This window comes from Crocodylus siamensis, chromosome 3, assembly GCF_052110815.1.
Source record: "Crocodylus siamensis isolate JL-2025a chromosome 3, ASM5211081v1, whole genome shotgun sequence".
NCBI lineage: Eukaryota > Metazoa > Chordata > Crocodylia > Crocodylidae > Crocodylus > Crocodylus siamensis.
In genome coordinates, this window is record NC_143397.1 from 48,344,856 (window position 1) to 48,361,225 (window position 16,370).

General features: G+C 37.1%; 1 protein-coding gene across 1 annotated transcript in view; it reads right to left on the bottom strand.

Annotated features, from left to right (window-relative positions):
• The window catches only part of MCTP1 (multiple C2 and transmembrane domain containing 1), a 500,289-nt gene that overhangs the window by 54,406 nt on the left and 429,513 nt on the right, over positions 1-16,370 (bottom strand). Inside the window, exon 18 of the mRNA XM_090038277.1 lies at positions 6,669-6,722. Within this exon, the coding sequence (XP_089894403.1) occupies positions 6,669-6,722 (54 nt within the window). The remainder of the gene's footprint in view (positions 1-6,668; positions 6,723-16,370) is intronic.

A 16,370-nucleotide genomic window follows, 5' to 3' on the forward strand; every position in this document is an offset into this window, starting at 1 on the left:
CCAGAGTCCCTTTTGTTTTATTTTGCCCAATTGTGTCTAAAGGTGTGTACAGATGTTACACTTAGAAGTTCAGGTGGTTAGATCAGGTAAAAAATACCTGCTGGATCTAAGTCAGTGATCAGATAGGTGCTGAGAGCCTAATGTAAAGTAAGTTGGGAGATAGAGAGGCAGGTGGGATTGGGAGGGAGGGCTAGTGGGACTGTGGGGGGGGGTAGTTAGTGGAATCGGAAGGCTAGTGGGGTGTGCAGGGGGGCTTTAGGGGATTGGAGAGCCTCTTTTGACCGATCTGTCTGTGCAGTTCAGTACTTAGACTGATCTAACTAGTGATCTAAGTGTAAGGTCCACACATGGATGAACTAAGATTGGGCAGCCATTTTTACCCGATCTAACCTCCTGAACATCTATATGCACCATTATTTGGATTATCTATCCAGCAGCCCCTTTACCAATTGCAAGACAGCCACGTGGTAATAGACATTAGCCCTATATACATACTAAACAACCAATCGTGTTCCGATTCTGCAGGATCCAAAAAACATATGAAACACATACAGATCATATACACAATATGAAATATATACACCATTTGTCCACATTCACATATCTTATTAATGCTGTTCCCAAAAGCATAGAAATACCTGATCAACTGTCATGCCAAATTTTGTAGTTCAGATTGCAACTTTCTGTTATGTGCATCTCAGTGAAATGAAAGGCACATCACAGATTCACTGGCTTAGTTTTCAGCTGTGATGTGCTGCAAGCCTCAGTGGCAAGCCTCAGCTGAAAAAGCGGTGTGACATGCCTTCCATTTCACACAGAGTCCTACTGCTAGGAAGTGCCAGGAAAAAGCTGCATTTCTTATATTTTGGTTTAGAAATTCTTCAGTCATATCAGATACTGTGTTTGTCACAGTACGCTCATTCAGTGCTCATCCCTACGCAAACATGTTTCACCCTTAGACCAGGGCTCCAAAAGGGCCCCCACAGCTGTGCCTTAGTTGTATGACACTTCTAACTTGCGTCAGCATTGGATATAGGTCTGTTCTATGTTCTGGGCCTAAATTTGAGACAATTTTCTTTAGGTGTTCTACTGAGTGGACATTTGGGCTGTCAAAGCTAGATGTTTTGGCTGTTCTTTGCCAGACTAAGTTGGGCAGCCACAAATGAGCCTAAACAGATATTTAGGTATAACATTAGTAGTTACACTTCAGTGATTATATGCAACTTGTCTTTAGTCGCAGCAGGTCTATGGCAGTGGTTGGAACAGAACCCAGAGCTCCTTGCTCTCAATCCTTAAACCATGTGAAAAGCTCCTTTAAGAGTTAGAAATGGCCTTTTTCACTGCTTTCTGAAAGTACATATTAATGAATGCCTTCCTTGAAATTGGGGAGTTAAACAGTTGACAGGCCTATGTTCACATGGAAGTTCCAAGGGGAACCTAGTAGCACTTATCCTTGTTTGTTCCGATGTTCAGCATTTCCTTCCCTACAGTTGTAAATAGGACAGCTATCTTGTAAAACCACTCTCTGAATAGTTAGTTAAAAAAAATCCTTTCCTAGACTCAAAAGTGTTTCTATTTGTTTAGTTATGCAGGGTAATATTATGTCACATTCTGAAAAAGCTAACATGATTTAGAAAAATTATTCATTTGATTTAATAGCTTATTGAATACTTGGATGACTTAATAAATGAAGTCATTTATTAATACATTATTATTCATATTATATTAGTCACAGGTGAAAAAACTACATACGTGAATGAGTATAATCCATTCAATAGTTTATGGACCCAAGGTCCCCCCAGAGGCTACCACGCATGTGCACGATATCCCTTGGCGCTGAACTTTGATTATGGATCTGAGTTGTCTGAATGTATTTAGAGGCTGAGACACTGACTTATACTGGTCTAATTCCAGAGGAACTCCAATAACTGCAAAAGAGTTATTCCAGAATTACACCAGTATTATTGAGTCCCTACTACCTAAACACTGAAGGAGGCTTTTCTGGATTCTTTGTCCCCAAAGAACATATTAAGTTTATGAACTGCCTCCCTCATGCACAAATATGTAGTAGATTCCCTCATCCCTTCCCTCATTAGGATGACCATATATGCCCAATTATGGTGGTTTCTGAATGTCCCACTTTGGGAATAACTGGCACTCAGAGCTACAACACTGCATCTTTATTCCAGCCACATAACTTTTTTCATATTGTTGAATCACAAGTTTGTTAGATAAATGTCTGTGTCCTAACTAGGCTTTTAGGGGATAGCAGAATCATATACAGCTGCAGTTTTGGTTGGAGAATGCAATTAGTTCCCTCTCAGATGTATCTGTTGTTCTGTGTTGAGGTTGCAATCTATGTATGTGCAGAATCCAACACTGGACTCAAACTGCAGATGTGCCTGCAGATTTTTCTATTCAATTTTTAATTTTCTGATTTCCTCCTTTCCCTCTGCCCCCCCCCCCCCCCATTTCTTAAATTGTTTTCCTACACAGCTTTTATTTTATAGAATGCAACGGTCATTTTGACAGATTAGAATCTTTTCATATCAAAGTTATCTTTCTTCCCCTTCATGATTTACTCAAGATGCAGAAACATGATTCTTAGGCAGTTTACAAATGTGTTTGGGCTTGAAAACAAACTTGGTACCTCTTGACAGTTATGATTAAAAGCTTACATATATATATTAATTCAAATTAAGTATGTTCCATTACCCTGAAACAGGATAACAAAAATATTTCCAAACTAAGAACAAATGGCTAGAGAAAGATGTTAAAAACATAAATGACCTGAATATTTTAATAAAGCCTCTTATTAAAAATAATCAATAAAATTAATACAAATAATTAAGGTATGACAACAGTTAAAATTTCCCCAAAAACCTGTAATATTACTGTTACTTTGGAGCCTGATTCTATAGTGTGCTAATGCTTGGCCCCTCACCCATCAGGCCCTTTGCACTTGCCTCAAATCTCAGCTGGAGCTTCTTACAAACAGAAGAAGCTATGAGAAAACATGCCTAAACTTTCCAGGCTGCAAAGTGAAATCATATCTTCCTTAATTAGATGTATAGATTATACATATTGATCACTAAAATATTAGTATATAATGCTGCAAAAGAGCTTTTTATAGTTTGTTGATAACTTGATTCCATGTGATTTAACTCTTATTTGCTAAGATATTGTATAACCACAGAGAATTTGAAAGAGGTTAAAAAAAATCAGATCAAATTGTAACTTTGTGGCTGGCACAGGTTTAGCGCAGAACATATGGAATGCAGAATCCCATGTTAACTTACTGAAACACGAGTATTAAAATTTATGACAAATGTCGCAGCTAAACAGCAACAGCAAGAGTGCATCACGTCTTCAAAGCACAATATTAGTAAGTAATAATAACAAGAAAGCAGCATCCCCATGTTAAACATTAGATTATAACAGAAATAACATCAAGTATACTTGCCATTTTAGCATATTAATCATTTTTCAATTGAAAACAAATGTTAATGTCCTCCAGTTAAAAGGTTTAGGCATCATATGATCTTAAATCTATAATCTTGCCTGTCTGATTATTTGCAGTGCTAGATTAAATAAAAACGGTAAAAACCTGGAAAAATAAGATTTGAAAAACCAAGCAAAAATCTAATTACAGCTCTGCTTCACCAAATTTAACTGAACTCCTCACAAGTAGTAAAAGTCATCGTTAATAAAAAGACATTATAAAACTATTATTTTAACTAATTGCAAACATTTGGATATTCAGCAACCTCAATTCATTTCTTCTGTGACTCTAATTTATATAGGGATGTCATGAAACAGCCCCCTACCACACATCCCATAACCTACTTCAGTGTGTGCCCACACGGACCTCATCAAGTAGCCAATGAGTTGCCCTTTCATTGCAAGTAAGTGACTAATATTTAAGCTGCCTCTAAAGAAAGACACTTTTCATAATCGCCCAACAATCTGCTAAGTGAAAACATATGGATAGGCTTAGGCAAAGCCTGCCAGGGGTCTTGACTGAATGGAAAACAGGTGCTCTAGTTTTGTGCCATGTAATACCCCATTTACCCCCAAGTCCAAAGGTTACAGGACTAATAGCTGCCTTGTGGTAATCAGGGAAAGCAAAGGGACTGGCCATGGTTAAACATCTGGGACATATTTTACATACTTGCAACATATGCTTCAGGTTCAATTAAAGTGAGGCTTTGGCACATTTATTAATCTTTTTACTTTTATCCTAGAAGAGGACCCAGTGACCTGACTTGACTATTGTACCATATGAAAAAACAGAAAAGTAATGAAAGCTGGAGGTCAGTCCCTGCCAGTATTGTAAAGCATGTATTTATTTTTTCACAGTATTTCACTACGCACAAACCCTTAGCTTGAGGGACCTATGAATTAAAGGAGTAGAGAATTCTGCCCCTTCCATACTGACAAACTGATAGAAAAAGAGAAGTTGCACTTAATTGTATATGATACAGCCTTAAGGAGGAAAGTGGCAAAAAGAGACATTCATGATCTGTTTTATAGTCTAGTTTGTAGCAATAAAATGTTCATTGCAGAAATTACTGGGTATATGGTACATCTATTTTTTATAAAAATATTGCATGTGTCATTTTCTTTCTGTTCAATCTATGATTCTTCAGCTAGCACACTGAATTATGAAGGCTTAAATAAAATTTATGTACTAATGAAATAAGGATTTGAATTTATGAAAGGCAACTCATATGCCTTTTGTACTCAAAACACACTGCTTAGTCATTCAGTAAATAGTACCACGTGATTCACACAGTAATTTAAGCATTCTCAGACACCTTTGGTAACTATATCTTAAGAAGTGGTTCAACTTTGGTGTCCATTTCAGACAGCTAAGCACTAGATTACAACTGATACAGCTCTAGAGATTTGGTGTTATTTTTTGAAATCTAGTATGTTTTGTTTGGCAGCTGCTTTAGCTAGAGCATAACAGGCTTTTTATGGATGCGCTTTGTTTAGTAACTTGAGAAAAACAACGAAGTGGTAACTAAATAGGCTGATTTAAACTGCAAGCAGTAAAGTACTGTACTTTGTGAACTGATCACAGTTATTAAAATTTCCAGGAGCACATATACTACTGGGTTGATGTTCTTATACTGGCTCTAATAATAAAGCAGCCAGATGCAGGAGAAAATGGCTACAAATGGATGGCAGATCAGTGTTTATCAGAAGAGAAATGATGATTCAGAGCTAGCATGTTGAGTTAAAATACAAGCTCTCTACAGCTACAAGGCTGACCTTTGCAATAAATCATATATTTTATTGCCAGAAGTGTATGCTCATATCATTTAGTGTGAAGAACTAGGACATATGTGTTTTGTAAAAAGGAGGCTTTGTTACTGCAATGTTTGATGACTCTGAAATGATGTAGCTAACAATTTAAATGATGTACAGAAGAATTTCACATAATATCTTTCTGTCAGTTGTAAAATGTTTGAACTGGCAATGGAATGAGGGAAATACTCATTTTTTTAATCCTCTCTCTCAAATCTTGGGTGTTAGCTAACAGAAAAATAATCATTCAGGGGATTAACTAATCACAGTGAATTTTCTGACATTTCAAATGCTGCTGCCAGCATACGAATTTTTACAGTGGTATGTAACTGTACATCTCTACTAGAAACAAAGGTCAAGGGCATAAATTAAGATACACTGTTTTTCTCCTCTCTTCAAAAAAATTCATTGCTTTACTATAACTGAAGTAGGAGAACATTTGTGAAGGTCAAAATTGCCTGTGTTTAATGCAGCACTGTTTTAAAACAATATGGGTTTTTTCCCCTTCTTTCGCATATCTCATCTTATTGGTACGAAAATCCTAGAGACAACAGCAGGGCTCTCTTTACTGCACTTGTCTCTCCAGCAAAGCTGTCCTGCCAATGCTAGCCCCTGCATCTGTGGTGCAAGGTCATTCTAATTTCCTCCCTCTGGTTATTCCCTCTCCCTAGGGGACAACCAATCCAAGCAGTCCATAGTTTGGCTCAGTAAGATGAGGAAACAAGCTGTTATTTACTGTGGTTGCAATCCTTAACCCAACCAGTAGCCTAGGAACCAAACCACATATTCTCAAATGCCAAAAGATCTGCAATAGTTCTTTGGCTTGCTGGGCCCCAATGCCAGTCCCAAATCAAGTGGATGGCTATGAAAATTGTGATTATTTAAATGTCATAGAGAGTACAGAACATATGAAGCTTTCTCTACGAAGTAATTCATTGAAAATTATAGAGGGCAATAACCCATCTTCAACCAGTGTGGAGTTGCTATTTTTACACCATTTCCACCCCCTTAAAGTATAGCCCTATTTGTAACATTCAAGACAGGACAAATTTTTGTCCTTCAAAAACAGTTGTCACTGCAGTTATCTTCACAAGAGCTATCAAGTTCCAGACAAGCTGAATTATTTTTGTTCCTGGCAGAAAAAATATTTGACCCAGCTCTGGACAAAAAAAGAAGAGGATTTATAGTCCTCCATCCCTTCCTGCAACACACAGTAGCATTGTTAGGATGATAAACAGCTCTGTCCAATTTTCTGGACTAAAACACTTCAACTCCTTTTTTAACTGTCTGTAAAAACAGTGTCATGTCTAAATTCTCCCATCCCCAGGTACCCAAGTGCTAAGAAAGATAATTACCTTGTCATCTCTGTCATCTTCTTCTTCCTCGTCCTCTAGCATGTCCTCCACTACCTGCAGACAGAAACAGTAGTAGTTGTCATGATTTAAAAAGGAAGAATTTTGTTCTGTCAATTGTAAACCTTTTGTAGATGAAAACTTTATTAACATTTGAAATAAATGCACAGAAGGCAAATGTGCAACTAGAAAAACATTTGATCTAGAGATTCAAATTTAGGAAAGTGTTACAGCTTTAATTGACTTACATTAGGGAATAATACACTGAAAATCTCTATCTGCAAAATGCTAGCTTGACAATTTAAGTATTTAAAAGGTAGTTAGAAATTCACTCTGGGATATTTTTAACTAAGGAATCCTTCATCAGATCTTCTGGTGACTGTGGAGCAAAGTACAAATGCTTATTTTAAATATACAACTAATCTGAGAAAAATACAATATTTTAATTTTATTTACACGGTTCATTAAGAGAGTGTTGAAAAATTCAGTCTCAAGAATAAATTCATCATAGCCTATAGCATTAATGGAAACATCTCCAGCAGTGACAGGTGGAGCAAATTTTATCAGCAGCAGCATTAGATTTCCTAATAGTGACTCACTGCTACTGATGTACCTACTATAATGCATGCCCATCTCTCCCTCTCTGATTGTGTATAAGTGTACCATATGTATGAATTTATCTTACTGTTTCACTAGATGGACAGACATTGATATTAAAGAAGAAGGGAGAAAGTAAAAGAGAGAGGAACCATAGCACACAGAATTTTGTACCTTTAACCTTCACATCAGGATTGTGAAATAATTTTTATACCTATTTTATTGACAAAGAAGGTCAGTGGAAGAGCCATATTTAGCACTTGGAAGCTGCTGCTTAACTTACAATTAAGCCTCACAATCAAACTACAATATGAGTCAAATTCTTTGTTGATATAAAGTGAAGCAGAGTCACTTGTATATCACAAGAGAATGTGTCTCTATTTGTACACATGAAAGAGCTGAGCTACAGGCCTGGAGATACAAAATTGTGGCCTACTTTACACTGAGTTGTTGTAAAGTACATTAACAATGTAACTGAGTACCCTGTACAGTGCATGTGGAAGTCAGGTACCTTGGAATGAGTCAACTGAGCTGCAAGATGCCTGGAGACAGAAATGTTGAGGATTTAAGTCTTAAATTCTGCCCCTTTAACATGGATTGCGTGAGTTTTTCAGGCCCCTAGCAGGTTACATTTATGGTACAGTTAACGTGTTAATTGTGCCACAACTAACAACATGCCATACATTAATTATTTATGGTGCCATAAAATGGCAAACCAACTACAAAGATGTCCCACAGAAATGTGTAGTATCTTTGTGGCTGGCATGTGCCATCCCCCAATCATCAGCACTGGGTCCTGGGCAAGCTAGGGGCTGCCCCAGTCTTAATATCAACAACTATGGATTGTCAGCATCAAGATGCACGCTTGCTTGGACCCAGCACTTCAAAGTGCATGTTGTTGGCCCTGGCCTTAGATAGCCTCTAGTCTTGGACCAGATCCCAGTTGTCCAGGGCTGATGCTGAAAATCACCTGATTGTCACTAGGGGCCTGTGAAAGTCGTGGGTTGCTATCTGGACCTGGGGCCATCCAGGATGGGTGCCAACTATTAACTGTTTGTCAGTACCAGCCCAGGTCTGCCATAAGTTTCCAATACAACCTGAGTCAGCATTAGAAATGCAGCAGTTCTAGGGTCTGGGACAGAGCTGCCCCTTGCCTGATGTGTAAGACTGGGCTAGGGGCAGCTCTGTAGTGCTGTGACTGAGAGCTAAGTAATATTATGCCCTATCTCAAACATTGCACATCCAGCACAGAAAGTCTGGCATGGCAGGATGAACAATGTTTGGAATGGGGCATAAAATTCCTCAAATCCTAATCATGACTTTTTTTAATGTTTGCCAGGGCCCTCACATCCACATTGGAGTCACAGCTTTGAATCTTCTGGAGGTGGATGTCTATATAAAATCTTTAAAACAAAAGGGTATACATCCTTTTAAAAAGCCCGGCAGGAGGAAGGGCTGCTTGTGATATTGGCCCCAGCTTATTATATAATAATTAGTTGTTAAAATACTTACGTAAGATTTGGGAAACCCCAAGTTCAACTCTTCCTTCTGCCTGAGGGGATTTACACCCATAACTTTCCATCCCCTGGAGAAAACCCTCACTATCAGGCTACAGACTGCCTGTAAGGCAGGGCTGTGGGCCACTCCCCTTCTTTGGTTAAGGCTGGTCCACTCTGCAGTAAGAATTAAAGATTATCTGGGCCAAGGCATAGCACAGGGTGGGAGGGTATGACTCTGCAGCCTAGCGATTAAGGGACACACTAAGAACGGAGCACCTTGGGTTTCAGTTGATACTTCAACAACTGTTTATGTATTTTATCCAATGACTAAGGTAAGGGATAAGTGAATGCGACCCAACTGCTGATGTCTTGTCATCATTTACAAAAAGCTTTCCTGGCTTGTCTAAGTCACTTGGGGAACAGGCTGTATGTAACAGACCCAAATCATGAGGGCATAAAGGCACAGCATAAAGGCACAGCACAAAGCCTCACCTTGAAGCTTCAGGGGGAAATGCCCAGCATATTTGAGACTGTGGAAGAACTGTGTTCTTCCACTATGGCCTGGCCACAAATTGAAAGAGTGAATTTCATTTCCACTTCCTGCAAAATTCTGTGAACAAAAGACTGCTTGTGTGTGGGTTTTGTTTAGGGTGGGATAAATTGCACCCTTAATGGCCATTCTCAGTAAATCCTTACATGATAGTCTGGAATATCTCTAAAGAAGCACTTCTGAACCTCCAAGTACCTGAATAATAATGGAATTACAAATGCTTGTGATCACATATTTAAGCACTACTCATCTATAAGGGCTTGTTTCCCTTTGATGGATTTGTTTGATTGCTTTAAAAATAAAAAAGACAATGAATCATAAAGATCCCTCCATGGATCATATTATATTAAGATCAGAAGAATGGGCAAGTACCTAACAGGTAAAAGTTTATGCTGACATACTGTTCTTATAATGGCTTTTTCCCCCAGTTTACAGCTTTTTGTGGCTTTTCTGTCATAATGATGTAAGTTACTGAAAAGTTCAACATGAACTTTTGAATTTAAATGTCATTTTCATATTTTTATATCTCTCTGTAACTTACATCATTATGACTTTGCATATACATACATACATACATATACATGCATACATACGTGTGTGTGTTTCTCTCTCTCTCTCTCTCTCTCTCTCTCTATATATATATATGCAGTTTGGAGGTGGGTGGCCCCCCCATTCACCAGCCGCAGGCTCCCCTAGCATTATAGGCTGCATTGTCTGCAGAATATCTATATACAGAGAGACAGAGAGAGACAGAGAGAGACACACACACACACACACGTATCTATGCATGTATATGTATGTATGTACGTATATGCAAAGTCATAATGATGCAAGTCATATATGAGAGCTTTACATATACACAAGGCACAAAATACTGGACTTTAAATCACGGGCATTATCCAAGGCAGGGCTGTCTAACTGGTAGCCTGCAGACCACATGTGGCCAAAAGAAGTTAATCTGTAGACCCCCAGCTCAGTGTAAAAGTAGGCCACACAGGAGCTAACAGCCAGGGTCTCTGGGCTTTCTCTCTGGCTTCTGCTTCATGCACCTGCCTCTGCAGACAATGTAGCCTATAATGCTAGGGGAGCCTGTGGCTGGTGAGTGGGGAGGCCACCCACCTCCAAACGCTGCAGCTGTGGTAGGACCACCCATGTGCACACTGAAGCCACCAAGTGTGTGTGTATGGGGGGAGCATCCATGCATATGGTGCGGCAAGGGATGGAAAGTGTCCACAGCAAGGACTATTGCAGCCACTGCTGATACTGTCCATGCATAGTGTGGCCCCTAGATGCTTAGAAGTTGGACAGCCCTACTTTAGGGAATTAACAAAATATTTTTGTTGTATTATCTATAAAAATCATTTAACAGTCAAAATTGTTGTATAACAACTTCTTTGAAATTTAGATATGTATGATGTGGGCCTTCTGATGCCTTTGACAGTGAGAAACAAAAGAAAATGATTAAATGAATATTTTTGAAAATTAGATGATATTCTCAACTTAGTTTATTGTGTTTTCCACACCTCCCATTTTTCAGTTCTACCTGGATTTTATTTCTAATTGCTAAAGGCCTGCTCCATGATTTTGGGTTTTACTGTTCTGTGCCTCCATTTCCCTATCTGTAAAAATGATTATATTCCATCACAATATGATTTTTATTATAATGATACGAACCTACCTTTTTTGAGACCTATGGTTATAAAATGCTGTGCAAGAGTTTATCACTATTAATTTATTTGTTTACATCACATAAATGACTATAGTTACAGTTTCATCCCTTCTGTGACCTGAAACTGAGATTCCTACCTGCTGTTTTGTCTTTTAAAAAGATTCTAAACTCATATGACTGAAAATGACACAAATGCAACAAATTTAGAGTTCTGTTGTATTTTTAAGGGATTGTATGACTTAACAGTAAGATGAATATATATAGCTGTACTGGACTCTGAGATACACCCTGTGCCTCCTTAAGGTACATTCAAGGCATATCTATATTGTTCACTTACTGTGCCAGGCACTGTTGTGATGAAATATGTTGTATATCTTTTTGAACGTTACCCTGCCCACAAAGCGTAAAACTAAGTATCTGCCTTAGCATAGTGCTTTGGAGGTACTAAAAATTCTGCTGAGACAGAACCAGTTTGGTCCAGGTGCTGCTCCGGATGACTGTAGCCATCCTGTTTTCCATACAGGGGAAGCAGCATGGTGTCTGTCAGCAGAGTGACTGGGTGATATACCTATACCTTCATAGATCCCTGATGTAAAAGGGAAGTTCAGTCACTGCTGCAGAAGGCATTTCCCATCAAGGTCTGCCAACCCTACTAGTCAGTGAAGAGGAAATCACAATTTTGACTTGCCATTGCTTAGGAAGCCAAATGGATAAATGGCTCCTTGTGCCTTTCCATTCCAGACAGCTGTGAGCTGGCCTGCAAATTGATTTTCTGTGGTAGGATCTATATAACCCTTCTCTGTATCTAAATTATTATTTTTATAAAAAAATTATTAACAAAAAGCTGCTTTCAACAATGCCCAGAAGTGCCACAGTCTTAACAGGGCTGAGCAGTTCCATGACCGTTTTACCTACAGCTAGATCAGGATCTAGGAACTAGGCACTCCTCCACCTATTCTCCAGCATGGCTCAGTCCAGTAGATGTGCTCTGGTAATATATGCTACAGACCTACTGGATAAGGTTCCACATAAAATGCAAGGGCAGCAACCATTTTCCTTTGTAAGACGATGAGTAGTGGTGCTAATGGCACACCATCATTTTTTATGCCATAGCATGGAGTTGGAACAGCCAGCCAGATCCCGCCACACCTTCTCTCAACTCTCCAAATAGTGTCTTGACTACCAAGCTACAAGATATTTTGAGATGGGGGTATGCTATGCCCAAATTCTGACAAATGGAGCTAAGACTGAATTTCTGAGCCAAAGAAACTGATCTGAAACTTCTGCATTAGCCTATTTGCGAACTACTTTCCTGTCACACCTGCTTTCTCCTTCAGGAACTGCCCACATAAAGTAACTAAAGGTATGATATAAGCGCAGTTTAATTAAACCAGTGCAAAGTCAGTGTGGACAGCGTCTGAAATGGATACCTCTACAAATGACAGCCCTTTCACTGCAAATGACAACACCCAATTTAAATCACTAAGGACAATGCTAATTTTAAGTAATCAGGATAAACAAATCACACTTATAGTATGTCTTCTTATACAAGGATTTCAAAACATCTGCATAAACATTTATACCTAATAATAATTTTGATCTGTTCAAAGTGACACAAGTAGCTTATGACAAATTCAAGAATCAAACCCAGCCCCTCCATTTCCTAATTCCTGCTTTTTTATCTAGATGAACATTTACCCACCTATGTTAATCCACCCTATTCTTCCATTCTATAGTCATATAATCAATTAAACTAAGCTTTAGAGTGTCAAATTGTCTGGAAATTAAAAATGATTGAACTCAATTATTATAGCAAAATAAATGTATTTCAAACTCTGGGTGGCACACATTATTTGTTATAGCATAAGTCTTGGTCTATGTTTTACTTAACATGAAACTCTGGAGGAAGAGCATGAAAAAAAAAAAGCAAAACTAAAGAATATTGTTCAAATAACTGAGTGTATTAGAATCTAGATCTGTGAGTTTTCCAAGATTTTGCTATTCAAAATGTAAACAGTAGAAGCAGAATCCTTGTAACTATTAGTGAGCTGAAGTCAGTTTTAAAAATATACTGAAGGATAACCTGTTCTCACAGAAGCAAAAAGCAAGGTTTTACAATATCATTACAATGAATTCAAACAACAGATTTCAGCTTTAAGTTTTATACTTGAATGAAACCAAGAACAAACGTGATTTTTCTCTTTGATTCTAGCTTGCCACTCTTCAAATAAACTTTACATGTACTATTTCAGTCTGCAGCAACACAGTCTAGTAATCTAGACAGTTACACAATATTATATATTTTCAGGGAGAAAAAATGTTACAGGAGAAAGTACATGAAAGATAAATGAAATATTATAGTTATTTTATAATAAGTTTTAAGGTAAAAATCTTAGATCACCTCTATAATGCTCACTCTAAATTATGCTTTCCGATACCTTGCTTGAAATCAAGTAGTATTATTCAAACAAAGGAAGGGCACTGGGGAAATCAGAAAGATCTAATGCAAGCAGTTAAAAGTGACATGACCTTCTGTAATGTCACTTGTCACAGACTTATATGCCACATACTGGTGGAAGGTCTTGAAAGAACCTGGTTCTTGGTTCTATTCCTTGAATGTAATACTAATACAGATGACATTTTAAAAAACACATGAAGACAGCCTCAAATATGGCATGTCAGCTACTTTATGGCTAAACAGTAAGCAGATGATGTTAACATATAGCAAAATAAGAGCCTGCCTGTACAAAACAGTTCTATAAAATATTTACTAATCAGAAAAAGCAAACAACATAATTTGTATATGATGATGACAGATTGCTCCTGCCCCACCATCCCCTTGCAGAATTTTGTCTAGAAATCCTGTGTAACTCACTCTTTCTTGGAGTACTAGTAACCACAGCCACAGTAGACATGTTAGCTCAGTTATATTAAGAATGCAAGACAAGAAGAGCAAGTATCTGTGGACTGGAATTAACTCTTACAACTACGTTGACAATGAATTGGACCTCCTAATTAATAAAATCCCCAAATGTCTAGTTATGTATTAATAAATGATTTTGGGGAGGGCAATTTAATGTAACCTGTAAGGAAACCAATATCAATACAATAGTAATTTGGTCAGATTCTAGGTATTTACAAGCATCTTAAGTCAGAATAAGAGGCAAAAAGGCTTCACAAATGCACACAGCTTTAAAAATACCTCCTGAATTTAAACCGTTTCTGAGAGAAAGGACACTTGCTGCTTATTTAATGGGTTTTTAATGAAAACCCTCAACAAAAAAAGTCTCACTTTAATTCATTCCAGCAGTTACTAGAGCAAAAAGTGCAATAATTTAATCACTGCAAACAGTCAGTCATGAAGTCTCTTTATCATCAGCTTCTTTGGCTGCTGCAACAGAAATAACAGTGGAGCTAAAGGATATTTTGATAGGTTTATGAATGAGCAATTCCACACTATTGATTTACCGAAATATGTAAGATAGGGGGAGAACATTTAAAGGGCGGCTGGGAATGGGGACGACCCTCAGTCCTCCAGATATCTTTAACCATTAAAATCTTAATATAGTTCCAGCACCCAATTCTGTGAAGTGCTCAGGAAAACCTAAAGTGGCCATTCCAAGCCATTAGTTCACTTCAGCAGTTTATTTAGTGCTTCTCCAAATTTGTTCATCACCTCACTGGATTGGGCTATAAAAGAATAAATTGTTTCAAATTAAAACTCTGTTCTGTTCTAATTCAGTTTGTTACAATGTACAAATGTCTGCAGACACTAATCTTTTTATATAACCTATTTAAAACTGGGAACCCACTTCTGCTCCTACTGAATTCAGAGAGAACAGGATTCAGGCTTACGAGAATATTTCTGTTCAAGAAAGACAAAGGAATTTGACTGGAGCTGTATTCTTCAATGTAGTCCAAAGTTCATTTAGACAGTCTAGTTCTACATAGACTTTGTAATGTTTCTGTATGTCAGTGCATTTAAAACACTTTTGTGTAAGTGTAATACAAAATTATTGATGTGTATGAGTTGAGAAAGATGCATTAAACTATTCCAGGTCACTTCGAAGTACCACTTCCACAGTTAATATGTCTCTTACAACTGTGTTTATGTGGTCATTTTCAAACATCTACTTCTCTCAGAGGATTATTGATTGTTCCTATTTGCAGAAGGAATAGCTTAATTAAAACATCCATCTATTTTATATTTTACACCATATTTACAAGAAAAATAAAACTAACATTAAAAGATTTTGAATTAGTGGTATAATGCATCTAGAATACAAGAGAATTTGATTCACATTATTAAAGATTTGACCTTGGAATATTTCATCTACAGCAATCATCAAGATAACTGAACCACTAGATGTAATAATAATTAGTGTGATAAGTTTGCCAGTAAGAATGAATTGTAGCACAAAAGACAAGACAAAAAAAAAAAGCATTAGTACTTTAGTGCTAAAAGACTTCTCATTTTTCAGAGACACTCAAATACAATTATTTCTTCCTGCAGAATGCATTTCCTTAGCTCATTCTTGGAAACGCTCATATTGTAATTTAGTCTGATTCTTAATAGGAAATGCGACTTTAATGTGGCTATCAGATATCTTTTGATGCATGTCACTGATTACATATAGTTCTGTAATATCAACAACAGACTTTTTATTTGCAATATAATAAATATCTCTGAACTATGCATGGGCAGTAAATATATTATATTATACAAGTACATGTAACATTTTGCCTGGTGTGAGCCTTATATGTGCACAATATTCAGCTGATAAGACTAAACACTAAATATTTTTTAACATAAAACAGCATAAGAAGAAGGGTTTTCCCTTTCTTTTAATATTTGGCTCTCATTGCTTTCAGAAGTTCTTATATATATAGTGAATAGAGTGACATTGTGAATAGAGGACTAGGTGTTTATTTGAAGTATGTCTCCATCTAAAGGCTTTAGTATGTACTGTGTAAGTGTGTATTTATTTTGTAAAAAAATAAAACATTTATATGTTTTTAGAATGGTGCTTTTTTAATGTGATGGAACAGAAAAGATAGTCTGCTCAACTAAATATAATTGTTTAATTTATTATTTAAAAAACTTAAAACAGAAATACTCTTACAAGAATGTGAGAGCTAAGTTCTAGAATGAAGTAGTTTATGATATTTTTGTCAACAGAATTGAAAAGCAAAGGTTTATTTTAATTCTGGGCTTCTTTCAGGTAGTTTAAAGACTACCCTGACAAAATACCACTCATATATACATTCATGTTTGTTTAACTAATATTAAACTTATTAATGGCCAAATTTGCTAGGACTTACATTTTGGGCTGACTACCTTGTCATTACTAAAAAAATATATACTCTTTTAAAATATGTTATGTGGTACT